The 17700-nt window shown below is 39.2% G+C and overlaps 1 protein-coding gene across 2 annotated transcripts in view; it reads left to right on the top strand.

Annotated features, from left to right (window-relative positions):
- Nucleotides 1-17700, top strand: part of TTC33 (tetratricopeptide repeat domain 33) — a 44028-nt gene that overhangs the window by 3327 nt on the left and 23001 nt on the right. For both annotated transcript variants that reach the window (XM_023216464.1, XM_023216465.1), the window contains exon 2: nucleotides 5603-5824. In XM_023216464.1, coding sequence (XP_023072232.1) covers nucleotides 5604-5824 — 221 coding nt within the window. In that variant the 5' untranslated portion in view covers nucleotide 5603. The remainder of the gene's footprint in view (nucleotides 1-5602; nucleotides 5825-17700) is intronic.

Raw genomic sequence — 17700 nt, 5'->3', positions numbered from 1 at the left:
CGTATGAGATGGTGAACTTAATAAATGTGTGTTTTAAATGCTGTACCACCAACTGGCTATTTCCATCTCTCTTCTTCTCCTTGCATCTCCCTGTTTCCTGAGACACAACAATATTGAAATTAGGCCAGTTAATCCTACAATGCCCTCTTAAGTGTTCAAGTGGAAGGAAGACATCTCTCATTTTAAATCAAAAGCTAGAAATGATTTTAAGAAGACATGTTGAAAGCCAATGCAGGATGAAAGCTAGGCCTGTTGCACCAAACAGCCAAGTGGTGAATGCAAAGGACAAGTTCTTCAATGAAATTGAAAGTGCTACTTCAGTAAACACACAAATGATAAGAAGCAAAAACAGCTTTATTGCTAATATGGAGAAGCTCTGAGTGGTCTAGATAGATCAAACCAGCCACCATATTCCCTTAAGCAGGAGCCTAATTTAGAGGAAGTTTCTAACTCTTTTCAATTCTGTGAATGCTGAGGGAGGCGAAGAAGCTGCCAGAGTAAAGTTTGAAACTACTAGAGGTTCGTTTATGAGGTTTAAGAAGCCATTTTCATAACATGAAAGTGCAAAGTAAAGCAGCACATGCTGATGTTATCCAGAAAAGATCTAGCTAAGATAATTGATGAAGTTGGCTACACTAAATGAGATTTTCTTTTTTCTTTTGAGACAGAGTCTTGCTCTGTTGCCCAGCCTGGAGTGCAATGGCATGATCTTGGCTCACTGCAACCTCCGCCTCCTGGGTTCAGGCGATTCTCCTGCCTTAGCCTCCTGAGTAGCTGGGGCTACAGGTATGCGCCACCCACGCCCAGCTAATTTTTGTATTTTTAGTAGAGACGGGGCTACACCATGTTGGCCAGGATGATCTTGATCTCTTGACCTTGTGATCCTCCCACTTTGACCCCCAAAGTGCTGAGATTACAGGTGTGAGCCACTGCGCCCAGCCACAAGATTTTCAGTGTAGATGACACAGCTTTCTATTGGAAGAAGATACTCTCTAGGGCTTTCATAGCTGCAGAGAAGTCAATGTTTGTCTTTAAAGCATCAGAAGACAGGCTGACTCCTTAAATTGAAGTCAGTGTCTATTTACCATTCTCAAAATCCTATTGTCCTTGAGAATTATGCTAAATGTACTTTGCCTGTGTTCTATAAATGGAACAACAAAGCCTGGATGATGGCACATCTGTTTACAGCATGGTTTACTGAATATTTTAAGCCCACTGTCGAGACCTGCTCATGAAGAAAAGATTCCTTTCAAAATATTACTCATTGACAGTGCACCCTGTCATCTGAGAGTTCTAATGGAGATGTACAAGATTAATGTTGTTTTCATGCCTGTTAACACAGCATCTTTTCTGCAGCCCATGGATCAAGGAGTAATTTTCACTTTCAAGTGTTACTATTTAAGAAATACATTTTGTAAGGCTGTAGCTGCCATAGATAGTGATTCTTCTGCTTCATTTGGGCAAAGTCAATTGAAAACTTTCTGGAAAAGATTCTAATTCTAGATAACCATTAATAATATTTGTGATTCATGGGAGGTGGTCAAAATATCAACATTAACAGGAATTTGGAAGAAGTTGATTACAACCTTCATGGATAACTTTGGGGGTTCAAGACTTCAGTGCAGGAAATAACTGCAGATGTGGTGGAAATAGTAAGAGAACTCAAATTGGAAGTGGAGCCTGAAGATGTGACTGAATTCCTGCAATCTCATGATAAAATTTGAAAGGATGAGGAGTTGCTTCTTGGGGGTGAGCAAAAAAAGTGGTTTCTTGAGGTGGAATCTACTCCTGGTGAAGATACTGTTAACATTGTTGAAATGACAACAAAGGATTTAGAGTACATTATATAAACTTAGTTGATAAAGCAGTGGCAGGGTTTGACAGTATCAAGTCCAATTTTGAAAGAAGTTCTACTGTGGGTAAAATGCTACAAAATAGGATTGCATGCTACAGAAAAATTTTTTATGAAAGGGAGAGTCAGTCGATGCAGCAAACTTCATTGTTGTCTTTTTTTTTTTTTTTTTTTGAGACAAAGTCTTACCCTGTCGCCCAGTGTGCCAGAGTGGAGTCCAGTGGCATGATCATGGCTCACTGCAGCCTTAACCTCCTGGGCTCAGGTGATCCTCCCGCCTCAATCTCCTGAATAGGTGGGACTACAGATGTGTACCACCACACCTGACTAATTTTTACAATTTTTTTGTAGAGATGAGGTTTTGCTGGTCTCAAGCTCCTGGGCTCAAGACCTCTACCTGCCTTAGCCTCCCAAAGTGCTAGGATTACAGGCGTGAGCCAACATGCCTGACCACTGTTGTCTTATTTTAAGAAATTGTCACAGCCACCCCAGCCTTCAGTAGCCACCACCCTGATCAGTCAGCAGCCATCAACATTGAGGAAAAACTCTCCACCAGTAAAAAGATTAGGACTTGCTGAAGGTTCAGATGATCATTGGCATTTCTCAGCAATGAAGTGTTTTTAAATGAAGGCATATACTTTTTTTTTTTTTTTTTTTTGAGACAGAGTTTCGCTCTGTCGCTCAGGCTGGAATGCAGTGGTGCAATCTTGGCTCGCTGCAACCTCCGCCTCCTGAGTTCAAGTGATTCTCCTGCCTCAGCCTCCTGAGTAGCTGGGATTACAGGCACATGCCACCATGCCTGGATAATTTTTGTATTTTTAGTAGAGACGGGGTTTCACCATGTTGGTCAGGCTGGTCTCGAACTCCTGACCTTGTGATCTGCCCGCCTCAGCCTCCCAAAGTGCTGAGATTGCAGGTGTGAGCCACTGTGCCTAGCAAGACATGTACATTTTTAAAGATGATGCTATAACACTTAATGGACTATAGTATAGTGTAAATGTAACTTTTATATGCATAGGGAGACCAAAGCATTTGTGTGACCCACTTTTTGATATTATTCACTTTATTGCAGTGGGCTGGAACTGACCGTGCAACAACTCTGAGATAGGCCTGTGCTTATATATCACTTCAGCCATGTGCATCAGTTAATGAGGACCTTGAAACCTGCTCGAACTTAATGCACTATTTCAATTCTCTCCCTCCCATACTCCCACAATGCCCATTCTTTGGTAGTTTCATAAAGCCCTCTGATTCGTTGCTTTTCTTTACGTTTTTTGGTTCATTGCTTTTTTTCTCTATTTCTCTAGTTGATCATTTGATCCAAATCTCCTTGTGGTTATAGACTCTTTTAAGAATGGAATGAAACCTTAAACACTATTCTCCAAAATGTACACAGATATAAAGCATTTTATACAATTAATATACAGTTCCCGGTGTTTCTTAGTATCCTGAAGACCATGTATGCAACTAGTAAATTTTTGGATCCCTGAGTTAATCTCTTCTCTCAATAAATATTTGTTGAATTATTTCAGGATTTCCACTAACTTTGTTTTATCATTTATCCTGTCTTTATTTCTTACATTTGTATATCGTTGCAGATTTACTGAGAAGTTCAGCATCTGTTATTTATTTATTTATTTTTTTGAGATGCAGTTTTGCTCTGTTGCCCAGGCTCACTGTAACCTCTGCCTCCCGGGTTCAAGCAATTCTGCCTCAGCCTCCCAAGTAGCTGGGATTATAGGCATGTACCACCATGCCTGGCTAATTTTTGTAGTAGAGATGGGGTTTCATCATGTCGTCCAGGCTGGTCTCAAACTCCTGACCTCAACTGATCCATTGGCCTTGGCCTCCCAAAGTGCTGGGATTACAGACGTGAGCCACCATACCCAGTCAGCATCTGTTATTTTAAAATTTACCCAGTAATTTTGTGAGTTAAGTCATTTACCAAGTTTGAATCTTTTAAAACCTTTTTATTTTGGAAAGTTTTAACACATATGAAAGGAAAAAGTACAATGACCACTATGTACTCATCACTCAACTTCATTAGTTATCAATTAAAAGCAATCTAACTTCATCTATATTTTCTCTTCGATTGTACTCCCAACCTCCACTGATTACTTTGAAACAATTTCTAGATGTCTTATAATTTCATATGAAATATTTCAGTTTGTATTTCTAAAAGCTAAGGGTTCTTTTTATAAGCATAATTACAATACTATTATCACACCAAAGAAATAATAGCCGTAATTTGCCAGGTGCAGTGGCTCACACCTGTAATCCCAGCAATTTGGGAGGCTGAGGTGGGTGGATCACCTGAGGTCAGGAGTTCAAGACCAGCCTCACCAACATAGTGAAACCCCATCTCTACTAAAAATATAAAATTAGCCGGGCGTGGTGGCACATGCCTGTAATCTCAGCTGCTCTGGAGGGTGAGGCAGGAGAATCGCTTGAACCTGGAAGGCAGAGGTTGCAATGAGCTGAGGTTGTGCCATTCATTGCACTCCAGCTGGGGGAACGAGCGAAACTCCATCTCAAAAAAAAAAAAAAAAAAACAAAAAAAACAGTAATTCCTTAATATCATCAAATATCAAATCAGTGTTCCCATTCCTCCTTTTTCATAAATGTTTCCTTCTGGCTGGGCGTGGTGGCTCACGCCTGTAATCCCAGTACTTTGGGAGGCCGACGTGGGTGGATCTCCTAAGGTCAGGAGTTTGAGACCAGCTTGGCTAACATGGTGAAATCCTGTTTCTACTAAAAATACAAAAAATTACCCGGGCATGGTGGCACGTGCCTATAATCCCAGCTACTTGGGAGGCTGAGGCAGGATAATTGCTTGAACCTGGTAGGCGGAGGTTGCAGTGAGCAGAGATCACGCCATTGCACTCCAGCTTGGGCACCAAGAGGGAAACTTTGTTTCAAAAAAAAAAAAAGTTTTCTTCTCATTGGGTTTTTTGAATCAAGAGTGAAACAAGATCCACAGGTTATGTTGGTTAGTATGTCTCTTGAGTCTCTCTTAATCTAGGGGTTACTTCCCTTCTTTCTCTTCTTTCTTTTCTGGCGGTTTATTTCTTGAAGAAACCAGCTTTATTTTCTTTTAGTTTCTGTTTTTTGCTATCTGCATCTCTGATGTGTTATTGAACACGCTTCACTTTATCCCATATTTCTTATAAAATGGTAGAGGCCTGATCTGACTTAGTGTTAATTTTTGTAGGAGTACTTACTTCATGAGTGGCCTGCTGCCTCCGTCAGGAGGTGTGTGATGTCCAGTTGTCTTTCTTAGTGATGTTAGTGGCCATTGATGATTATTGCCTACAGCCACTAATTAGGGTTGAAAAATGGTGATAGTCCAGTCCTGTTACTTCCTCTTTACCTATTGGTTGGAATACTTCCATAAAAGACCAAATTTTGGGCCGGGCGCGGTGGCTCACACTTGTAATCCCAGCACTTTGGGAGGCCGAGGTGGGTAGATTACCCGAGGTCGGGAGTTCGAGACCAGCCTGGTCAACATGGAGAAACCCTGTCTCTAGTAAAAATACAAAAATTAGCCGGCGTGGGTGGTGTATGTGTGTAATCCCAGCTACTTGGGAGGCTGAGGCAGAAGAGTTGCTTGAACCCGGGAGGCGGAGGTTGCGATGAGCCGAGATCGTGCTACTGCACTCCAGCCTGGGCCACAAGAGTGAGACTCCATCTGAAAAAAAAAAAAAAAGAACCAAGTTTGAATTTTAAAGCTGTTTCTTTTTAATTTTCCAGAATGGCTTCCTTTGGGTGGAAGAGGAAAATTGGTGAGAAGGTCTCAAAGGTCACTTCCCAGCAGTTTGAAGCTGAAGCTGCTGATGAGAAGGATGTAGTTGACAATGATGAAGGGAACTGGCTTCATGCCATTAAACGTAGGAAAGAAATTCTTCTTGAAGGCTGTGCTGAGAAAAGTAAACAGCTGAAGGACGAAGGAGCCAGTTTGGCTGAAAATAAAAGGTATGTATGTAAAGTTTTTTTTTGTTTTAATGGAGAACAGCTTACATTTTCTAGCTCAGTGTCAGTAATGGGATGAAGAGTTATGACTTTGATAAATTCATATTTTTAAAATCTATTTTAGGTGCTAAATTAATCAAAGAAATAAGGTGTTTCAAAGTCATCTGAAAAATGAGAGTTTGTAAAATAGTTTTCAGGGTGCTAATTATGTCCCTGCTTTGCTGTCATTTTTGTTGTGCCTAAAGAGTAAATGCTACGTAAAATGTAATTCAAGTGATTGGTCAGTAAAAGGTGGTCTTATCACTGGAAACTTTCTGCTTATGACATTATGTATCAGGTAAATTAGGCATTTCCTGAATAGCTTTGAGGGCATGTACATTAAAAAAAACAGGGATTAGTTATTCTTTGCCATTTACTTATTATATACTTGAATAAATATGACTTGCTGTACAGGAATTTGATAATAGCTTCATTTATTTTTAGCTCTTCCTTACCTAATTTGTTCCTATATGCACCCATTTCTTTTTTCCTTTCCTCTTTTTCTTACTTTTTTGTTCCTTTTCTCCTTTTTCTGCTTAGATTTTTAAGAGGGACCAAAAATCATTTTTTGTTAGTCAGTGAGGAAAAGACAAATTTTTTCGTAGATTCTGTTGAGAAAACTAGATTACTACATAGAGGAAAATCAAACTGGATCTGTATCTAATACCATGTACAAAGATGGACCCTGGAGGGATTAAAAATTTGTGAAAGGTAAAACTATGTAGTTAATAGAAGAAAATATAGAATGGTGTCTCTATAATCTATGGTGGAAAAGGCCTTTTTTACTTTGAAAAAATTTCAAATCTATATTAAAGAATAGTACAATTGGCTGGGTGTGGTGGCTTATACTAGTAATCCCAGCACTTTGGGAGGCCAAGGTGGGGGATTTGTTTGAGCCCAGGAGTTCGAGGATGTGGTGAGCTATGATCTTGCCACTGCACTCCACCCTGGGCAACAGAGTGAGAGCCTGTCAAATAAATAAATAAATAGTATATCTAGTAAGATTCCAGTTCCAGTTTTAAAAATTTCTGGCTGTGTGTGGTGGCTTTTGTCTGTAATTTTTATGCTTTGAGAGGCCGAGGCGGGAAGATTGCTTGAGCCCAGGGGTTGAGCCTACGGTGAGTTGTGACTCTGCTGTTGTGCTCCAGCTTGGGTGACAGAGTGAGACACTGTCTCCAAAACAAAACAAAAGAATAGGACAATCCCATATTTCCTCTATCTAGACTCAACAATTCTTAATATTTGCTTTATCCTTGTCTTTCTACACATGCACACACATACACACATATACACAGGCATACATAATTGCGTATTTACAAGGTTTTTTTGCTGCTCCATTTGAAAGTAAGTTTCAGACATTATGACACCTACTCCTAATTCCTCACGTTTCTTCTAAGAATAAGGGTGTTATCTTACCTAACGTATTTTTACCTAACCTAAGAAAATTAACAATTTTATGTCTAATATTAGTTCCTGTTTAGGTTTTTCCAGTTTTCCCCCAAATGTCTTTTACAGTATATGTTTTTAAAACCAGGATCTAAGGAGTTCACACATTATATTTGGTTATTATGTCTCTTTAGTGTCTTTTGACCTCCTTGGGTTTTCTACTTTTATCCCCCATGACACTGACTGATGGAAGAGTCCAGACCAATTTTCTATTTGATTGTTTCCTTGTGTGTGTCATTTAATTTGTTCCTCTATCTCATGTGTTTCTTGTAAATGAAAGTTAGGTGTAGAGATTAAATTTAGAGTCTAAATATTTTTGGCAAGTGTATGTCATAGGTAACATTTGTGCTTTATACTGCATCATATTGGGAGAAAAATAACATTATATTGCCCTCTCTATTAGTGCAGCCTTTAGAAAGACATTGTGCCTATGTCTGTCTCTTTGCTCTGTTTGGTATCTGTTGAGAGCCATATTTTTATAAAAATCTTAAAGCATTGTCCTCTGCGAAGAAAATATATTAGAAAAATTACACTTGACAGTATGAGAATTGTTGATTTGAATAAATACATGATTTTTAGAAGACGTATGTATGACCAGCAGGAATAGTAGCCTAATAGGCCTTTGGTTGGGACAGAATACACTTCAGATCATCCAGAAATCTAAAATCAGGCCTGGGTGCCTTTGACTGGTATCTTCCATGTGGTGTTGAAGAGTTTGAGAATTTAAAAGAAAATGAAGTAATACTAAGCAAGAAGCACTTTTTTCTTTGTTCCTTAAAAATAAAACAAAACTGGTAAGAGTGGTGATAAGATTTCTTGTTAATAATTTTTTAATATAAAACTTAAAATGGTGCTTAAGGTATGAAATACTAGCATCTCAAATTGGGAATAAAGGGTGGAAAATAAATAACAGTCAAGATGAATTAACTTAACTACCTAATGTTAGGTTGTGAATTCTCATTTGTGGCATTTTAGGCATAAAGATTTTTATCTTATAGAACTCTGTAAGATTGACTAGTGTGTCTTAGAAGAAAACCAAATGTAATTCCTTAATTATGAATACTTTGAGTACATCCATAAAATATCTTTAGAAACTCCTGTAAATGCCTGTTAAAAGTTCATTAACTTTGCTGTTTTCCTGGACCACACTAATGTGTGGAAGGAAAAGCTGTTCTGTTATTGCCATTGGATTCCCTCTGAATTTCCTGTGACAGAGAAGAGAGATCAGCATCGTAGACAAACACAATAACTTTTGTTTTCTGCCTGTATGTCCAAAGATTGAGTCATTTCACTAAAACCAGTGGGATTGGATGCTTTGTTTTGGATGGAGAACACTGTAACATGATTAAGTTTTTTGCTCTTTAGCATTTATTTTTGAGTAATGTATATACTGCTTTAGAAAATAACTAAAAAGATATATATTTTTTTGAGGTGGAGTCTTGCTCTGTCACCCAGGCTGGAGTGCAGTGGCGTGATCTTGGCTCACTGCAACCTCCCCCTCCTAGGTTTAAGTAATTCTTCCTGCCTCAGCCTCCCAAGTAGCTGGGATTACAAATGTGTGCCACCACACCCAGCTAATTTTTGTATTCTTAATACAGATGGGATTTCACCATGTTGGCCAGGCTGGTCTTGAACTCCTGACTTCAAGTGATCTTCCTGCCTCGGCCTCCCAAAGTGCTGACATTACAGGTGTGAGCCACCGTGCCCAGCCAAAAAATATTTAACAGGCTATTAAACTTGATTGAAAGTAATATAAGGAAGAATAATTAAATTAGATTTAAAAAAGACTGAGTCCCTGCCTACCAAATCAACTTCATCTTAAACTGTGCTTGTTTTCACTATGTTTTAGCCAGATGGGCCTTCTTCATTTTTTTGAACATAGTTATTGTACAACTTTGTGTTATGACTCTGTCTGAAAACCTTTTTTCTTTGGTTTTCTGATGCCTGTCTTCCTGTCCTTTGGATTTCTGCTCATTTGTCATTTTCTCAGCAGCTCCCTCTCTGATTACCAAGTCTGAAGTAACATCCCTTACTCACCCTTTTTCTATTACATCAGCCCATTTTGTTTTTTAGCATTTCTCCCTTTTTGAAGTTACTGTATACACTCATTTAGTGTGTTTAGTGTATTTTGTTTACATGTTGTTTTTCTTCTGTAGGAATGTAAGCTCCAGGATAGTAAGGAATTTATCTAACTTGTATAGTGTCTTCAGCTCTTAGAATAATTTGTGGTACTTACTAGGCCCTCAGTAAATATTTATAAAGCTGTGATGTTTTTGGCTATATTGTGGCTAAAAAGGTTTTTGTAAGCTAGCTACCATTTACTGCATAATATCTATAGAATATACATTTAAGAACTCCAAATTAGAATATAGTATTCTGAGAATATATTTTATTTCATACCCAAACCACAAAGGGCCTTTGGGAGTAAAATTTTCTCACCCTCCTCCCGAATGAGAATATGGCACTTGATAATAATTGCTCTATTCTGGGTCTTATTCTTTTTCTCTCTTTTTTTTTTAATTTCAGAAGGATGGCAGAATTCTTTTTCTCATAACTCTTACTCTTCCCATTCCCCTGTTGTTCTGTGTACAGAAGGCTTTGTTTATACAATAGGAAAATAACAGATTTTACAATGTAGTAATTATGGTCTGGGCATTAGTGCCAGATGGCCTTGTTTCTTATACTAGTTCTGCTGTTGACTAGCTCTGCAATATTAGGCAAGTTATTCAGCCTCTCTGTGTTTAAGTGTCCTTTTCTGCAAAAAATATCTACCTCATAACGCTGTTGTGATGATGACATGAATTTACATATGTAATGTACTTAATATATTGCCTGCCACATAGTAAATACTCAGTAAGTATTAGTTAGTATTATTATTACTATTATAATGGTCTTAATTATTCTGTGTCCTTGATTGGCTATATATTTCTTCACTTGCAGTTGCCTCATGGGGTCCTTTTTTTTTTTTTTTGAGACGGAGTCTCGCTGTGTCGCCCAGGCTGGAGTGCAGTGGCCGGATCTCAGCTCACTGCAAGCTCCGCCTCCCGGGTTTACGCCATTCTCCTGCCTCAGCCTCCGGAGTAGGTGGGACTACAGGCGCCCACCACCTCGCCTGGCTAGTTTTTTGTATTTTTTAGTAGAGACGGGGTTTCACCGTGTTAGCCAGGATGGTCTCGATCTCCTGACCTCGTGATCCGCCCATTTCGGCCTCCCAAAGTGCTGGGATTACAGGCTTGAGCCACCACGCCCAGCCTGTCATGGAGTTCTTATAAGGCTGAAATCCAATAATGGATACAAAAATACTTTAAAAATTAGGCATGGATTTCTACAGCCATGAGGGAGTTTCTAGAACTAGACCTGGATGGCCCCAAACAACTAGAAAATTGGACAAAAGATATAAAAAAACTGTTTTCAACCATTGGACAATAGTCAGCATAGGACTCTTATCTTTGAGAGAAGGGGCAAAAACAAGACGATCCCTATGAGCTTCCTTAATTTCTTTTTTTTCTTTTTTTTTTGAAACAGAGTCTCGCTCTGTTGGCCAGGCTGGAGTGCAGTGGCACAATCTCGGCTCACTGCAACCTCTGTCTCCCAGGCTCAAGTGGTTCTCCTGCCTCAGTCTCCTGAGTAGCTAGGATTACAGGTGTGTGCCACCACACCTGGCTCATTTTTGTATTTTTAGTAGAGATGGGGTTTTACCATGTTGGCCAGGCTGGTCTTGAATTCCTGACCTCAGGTAATCCGCTGTCCTTGGCCTCGCAGAGTGCTGGGATTACAGGCATGAGCCACCGCGCGTGGCTGAGCTCCCTTAATTTCTACCTGAAGGTAGTCTCTGGGGAATGGGCACATAGAAGAGGAAACCAGATAGACCACAGTGGTCTTACTGAGTGAGGAGATGGAGATTGGACTTTGGAGAGGCTGACACAGCCAGAAGTTGCAGAGTAGAGTACCAGAGAAGAGGAAGCTACTCAGAGAAAAAGCTCCAGAAGTCTATGAGGTCCCTTTGAGTCTTTGTTGAACATTAGGCCATGCAACTATGGGGGAATTTCTGTAAATCCAGAGAAAATGACTGAGAAGTTGTAAGCTGAACCATTCCCAGCATTCATGCAGAGCAGAGAGCTATTCAAGCTTCAGCCATTCAGAATGGAGTGTCTTTGATGGTCACCAGAAATATTTACTGGAGTCACAGGGGGTTATTTCTTAGTAGAATGACTATACTATCCCTAGAGGGAAGGCTACTCCAGACCTTCCCTAGAAAAGCTTTAAAAATAGGTTTTGAAGGGTTCAAACTGATACTTTCAAACTTGACTGTCTGCCAGAATAGAGCCCAGTATTTTTAGTCAACAGTGTAATGTTTAAAATATTCAGCATCTAATAAAAAAATAAATTACTAGACATACCAAAGAGTCGGAAACTGTGACCCATAAATAGGAGACAAATCAGTCAATAGAAACAGATTCAGAAATAACATAGATGATGGAAGTAGTGTACAAAGAGGTTAAAATGGTAATATAACTATATTCAGATAATTAAAGGGAAACAAACATAATGAGGAGTGAAATGGAAGATATATTAAAAAAGGAACATCTAGAAATGAAAAATACGATATCTAAAATAAAAAATATACTGAACAGTTATGCTAGTCTGGGTCCTTCTAGAAGCACATGCCAAGACTGGCTTAAACATGCAAAGATTTCATTAGGGGAATCACTGTATGAGAGGACATGGGGTGGGAACTGAGTAAATCTGGGAGAGCTATGCTTGTCTGACCCCCAGTGAAGGGGAGAGGGAGGGAAGGTTGGATGGAAATGTCTTAGGCTGTCATATAATCTAAAGAAAGTTGGACAATACCTTGCATAGTCCTAAAGTCAGAGTTGTCCCTCATTGGAGTCCCATGCCCCTCAGAAGTGAACTGGTCTTCTTATTTCTGCTACTTCCAGTTAATGTGGGGAAAAGCCATGAGATATTTATCCTTGCTGCAAATGTGGCCATGGATTTCCGAGTGTAGCAGCTGAGGTCAGCTGGAGGTCTATGCAAGATAATCGAATGACATCATTAAAGTTTTGAAGGAAAGTAAAACTGCCAACTTAGAATTCTTTGTACCACAAAAATATCTTTCAAAAATGAAGGCAAAATAACTTTATTGGACAAACAAAAGCTAAGATAACCCATTACCAGTAGGCCTGGACTTCAAGAAATATTAAAAGAGGCCGGGTGCGGTGGCTCAAGCCTGTAATCCCAGAACTTTGGGAGGCCGAGATGGGCAGATCACAAGGTCAGAAGATCGAGACCATCCTGGCTAACATGATGAAACCCCGTCTCTACTAAAAAAAATAGAAAAAACTAGCCGGGCATGGTGGCGGGCACCTGTAGTCCCAGCTACTCGGGAGGCTGAGGCAGGAGAATGGCGTAAACCCGGGAGGCGGAGCTTGCAGTGAGCTGAGATCCGGCCACTGCCCTCCAGCCTGGGCGACAGAGCGAGACTCCGTCTCAAAAGAAAAAAAAAAAAAGAAATATTAAAAGAAATTATTTAGGTAGAAGGAAAATCATACCAGATAGAAATTTGTATCTAAGTGAAGAATGAAAGGGTTCTGGAAGTGGTAAACATGGGTAAGTATGAAGACTGATTTAAAAAACAATTAAATTCTTTAAAAAGATGATTGATATTAAATAACGGCAACATTTTGCAAAATTATATAGAAGTAAATATATAACAATTGTAATAGAAAGCATGAAGGGATAAATGGAATTATATTGCTCTTAGGCTGTTATGTTGTATTCAAACTTAGACCCTAGAGAAACCATTAAAAAATAATAAAAGGCTTATAAGCCAATAATGGGGTTAAATAAAACAATTAGAAGCTGAATACTTTTTTTGTTTTTTAAAAAAGCATCATTTGGCCTGTAATCCCAGCACTTTGGGAGGCCGAGACGGGCGGATCACGAGGTCAGGAGATAGAGACCATCCTGGCTAACACCGTGAAACCCTGTCTCTACTAAAAAATACAAAAAACTAGCTGGGCGAGGTGGCAGGTGCCTGTAGTCCCAGCTACTCAGGAGGCAAAGGCAGGAGAATGGCGTAAACCCTGGAAGCAGAGCTTGCAGTGAGCTGAGATCCGGCCATTGCACTCCAGCCCGGGCGACAGAGCGAGACTCCGTCTCAAAAAAAAAAAAAAAAAAAAAAAGCACCGTTTGTAGTATTATTCCCAAATCTAAAATTGTTAGGAAAAAAATTCAGCAAAACGTGTATAAGAACTAGATGAAAACTGCAAAATGTTGCTGAAATGTTAAAAGACCTAAATAAATCAATAAATATACACTATACTTGTATTAGTTTGTCCCCACACTGCTATAAACAAATACCTGAGACTGGATAATTTATGAAGAAAACAGGTTTAATTGGCTCGCGGTTTTGAGGGCTGCATAGGAAGCATAATGTTGGCATCTGCTCAACTTCTGGAGAGGCCTCATGAAAGCTATAATCATAGCAGAAGGCAAAGGTAGGAGCCAGCACTTCACATGGCTGGAGCAGGAGGAAGAGAGAGTAAGGGGAGTGGGAGTGCGACACACTTTTAAGCAACCAGATCTTGCAAGAACTCACTATCGTGAGAACAGTACCAAGAGGGAGATCTGCCCCCATGATCCAATTACCTCCTACCAGGCCCCACCTTTAACACTGGGGATTACAATTTGACATGAGATTTGGGTGGGGATACAGATCCAAACCATATCAATGCTTATAGATTGGAAGACTGTATTTTGTTAATACATCGGTTCTCCCGAGATTGATCTGTAAACTCAGTGCAGTTCCAATCAAAATCCCAGCAAACTTGCGTTTGAGATAATTGACAAACTTATTCTAAAATTTATGTGGAAATGCAAAGAATCTAGTCTAGCCAAAAGAATTTTATGAAGTAAAACATACTTAGGGAACTTACGTTACTTAATTTCAACCCTTACTGTGTTTTTGAATGTTATACTTTCATAGTACTAAAGATAGACATATGTGGATCAATGAAATTAATCTGTGATACAGAAATGACTCACATGTATGTGGTCAGTTGATACAAATGAAAACTTCTGGTTTTTAAAAGGCTTGATTGAGAACATGAAAAGTCAGGCCACAGACTGGGAGAAAATATTTCTAGTACATATATCTGACATTGGACTTGTTTCCAGAAGATAGAACTTTTTTTTTTTTTTTTTTTTTTTTTTTGAGACGGAGTCTCGCTCTGTCACCCAGGCTGGAGTGCAGTGGGACGATCTCGGCTCACTGCAAGCTCTGTCTCCCGGGTTCACGCCATTCTCCTGCCTCAGCCTCCTGAGTAGCTGGGACTACAGGAGCCTGCCACCACGCCAGGCTAATTTTTTGTATTGTTAGTAGAGACGGAGTTTCACCATGTTAGCCAGGATGGTCTCGATCTCCTGACGTCGTGATCTGCCCACCTCGGCCTCCCAAAGTGCTGGGATTACAGGCGTGATCCACTGCACCCGGCCTATAGAAGAACTCTTACAACTCAGTAGGAAGAAGACAAGGTATTCATGTAAAGAATGGGTAAAAAGTTGGAGCAGATGCTTCACAAAAGAAAATACATGAATGGCTAAGAAGCATACGAAAAGTTGCTCAACATTATTAGTCATCAAGAACTTTCAAATTAAAACCACAATGAGATACTATTACCTAGTTACTAGAATGCTAACATTGAAATGATTGACAGTATCAAGTGTTGGCAAAGATATGGAGCAAGTTAAACTTTTATACATTGCTCTTGAAAATGTAAAATAGCTTCACCTCTTTGGCAAACTGTCTGGTTGTTTCACTTATTTCATTTTATTTTATTTTTGAGATGGAATCTTGCTCTGTTGCCCAGGCTGGACTGCAGTGGCATGATCTCAGCTCACTGCAACCTCCACCTCCCGGGTTCAAACAATTCTCCTGCCTCAGCACCCCCGACTAGCTGGGATTACAGGTGTGCGCCACTACACCTGGCTAATTTTTGAATTTTTAGTAGAGACGGGGTTTCACTGTGTTGGCCAGCCTGATCTCAAACTCCTGACCTCAGGTGATCTGCCTGCCTTGGCCTCCCAAAGTGCTGGGATTACAGGTGTGAGCCACTATGCTTGGCCTGTTTCACATAAAGTTAAATATATACTTTACTGTACAATCTCACAGTTTTATTCCTAGATACTAACTCAGAAGAAATGAAAACATGTATCCACACAAAGACTGTTCTAACAATGTTTCTAGCAGCTTTATTAATAGTATCCATGAACTGGGATAACCTAAATGTCCATCAGCAGGTGAATGAATGAATAAATTGTGGTATTTCCATACAATAGTATTCTACTGAGCAGTAAAAAGAAATGATTGCCATCTCAAATACATTATGCTAAGGGAAAGAAATCAGAAAGAATACATATCATCTGATTCCCATTTTATAAATCTGTCTAAAGACAAATTAATCCACAGTGACAGAAAAAATCAATAGTTGCCTGGGGTCAGCAGTTGGGGTAGGTTTCCCGAGAAAGGGGCACAGAGAACTTTTTGGATTGACAAAAATGTTCTTTGTTGTGATGGTTGTGGTTGTGGTTGTATTTATATGAGTGTATACATTTCTCAAAACTCATCAAAAAGTATGCTTAAAGTGGACACATTTTTTGATACATAAATTACACACCAGTAAATTTGATTAAAAACACGAAGTTTTGAGTGCTTGTCAAATGTAAAATAATTCTATATTTGTTTCATATATCTTTATATGTGTTCATGATGTATTTGTGTTCTGAATTTGCTGTTATATTGCAAGTTAATTGATAGAAGAGATAATTTAGATTTCAGTAAAATTTCAAATCTGAATGTTACGTATTTTGGGGTCTTGGTTATTTTATCACTCTGTCAGCCTTCTTTAGTAACTCTTGTGCATCACCTGTAGGATAGTAGCAGAAGTCCCCAGTCTTTTTTTTGTTTCTGTTTTTTGTTTTTGAGATGGAGCCTCGCTCTGTTGCCCAGGTGGCTGGAGTGCAGTAGCACGATCTTGTCTCATTGCAGTCTCCACCTTCCAGGTTCAAGTGATTCTTGTCCATCAGCCTCCTGAGGAGCTGGGACTACAGGTGTGTGCCACTATGCCTGGCTAATTTTTTGTATGTTTAGTAGAGATGGAGTTTTGCCATGTTGCCCAGGCTGGTCTTGAACTCCTGGACTCAGGTGATCCTCCCGCCTCAGCCTCCCAAAGTGCTGGGATTACAGGCATGAGCCACCATGATCAACCTTGAGTGGTTTTTGATTCTTGATTCTTTTTACAAAAGAGTATTCATGATTCTTTTTACAAAAATCTGATTTACTCTTCTACCCAGCCCCCAAGAAATTTTAGTGCTTAATAGAGATGATATAGTGAGTATAGTGGTTAAGAATGTAGATTTTGAAGTCAGATTACCTCCATTCAAATCCCAGCTTTATCATTTCTATCTACATAAACTTTGGGCAATTATTCTTTGTCAGTTTCTACCTCATCGGTCAAATGGTGATACATATCTTATAGAATTTTGGAGGATTAAAGAGCAAAGTCCATGTAAAAGCATGTTACCTAGCACCTAATAAGCACCAAGTGAATGTACTTTAGATATAACAATTTAGGATCTTATATGTTCTTGGTATATTTCCTGCAGTGGTAATATATATATTTTTGTAAATTATTTTGTTCAAATGTCTTTTTCTAGAATTATTACAAACTAGGTTATACCTTCTCAAGAGGTTAGTCCCAACTTTGACATGTTGGCTTTTACAGTTTCAGCCACTAGATGGTGATATTTGACTGTCTAGCTAACTGGTCTAATTTTTCTGTTAGAATCAGTTGTATGTGTATGAAGCAGGAATATAAATTAGAATTTACCATGCATTTTGTTCTTGTGTAGAAAAGTATACCTACTAATGTAAATTTGAGGGTGATCTTGCTGTGTGACCTACATTCTACAGATTACTCACATCAATATATTTAATGACAGTGGTTTTGCCTCATGTTCTGTGGAAAAAAACAGATACAATTCTTGTAGAATGACTTTATTTTCTCACCAGCACATCTTCCAACCTTATTATATTTGTGCCTATATGATCTGTCATCGTTCCATTGTAATGAAGTGCCCTGCTCTTATCAAAGGCCCACCACTCCACTTGTACTCTAGACCCCATCCCTTTGTGCTTTCTCAGGAACATTGTTCTAAAATAGTCCTCTCATTTTTATATCATCTGTTTCTCCTTTTCTCTCGGCTGCTCCTTCTCATTGGCATGCAAACCTACGCTGATAACATCCATTTAAAAAGCTTCTCTCCAAGTGCTCTGATGTTTCTCTGCTCCCCCGGACTACAAACTCCATTTCTTGGTGAACCATCCAGTCATA

This window comes from Piliocolobus tephrosceles, chromosome 4 (genome assembly GCF_002776525.5).
Source record: "Piliocolobus tephrosceles isolate RC106 chromosome 4, ASM277652v3, whole genome shotgun sequence".
In the NCBI taxonomy this organism is placed as follows: domain Eukaryota; kingdom Metazoa; phylum Chordata; class Mammalia; order Primates; family Cercopithecidae; genus Piliocolobus; species Piliocolobus tephrosceles.
The sequence above is the reverse complement of the archived record's forward strand: the minus strand, read 5'-3'. Positions and strand labels throughout refer to the sequence as shown.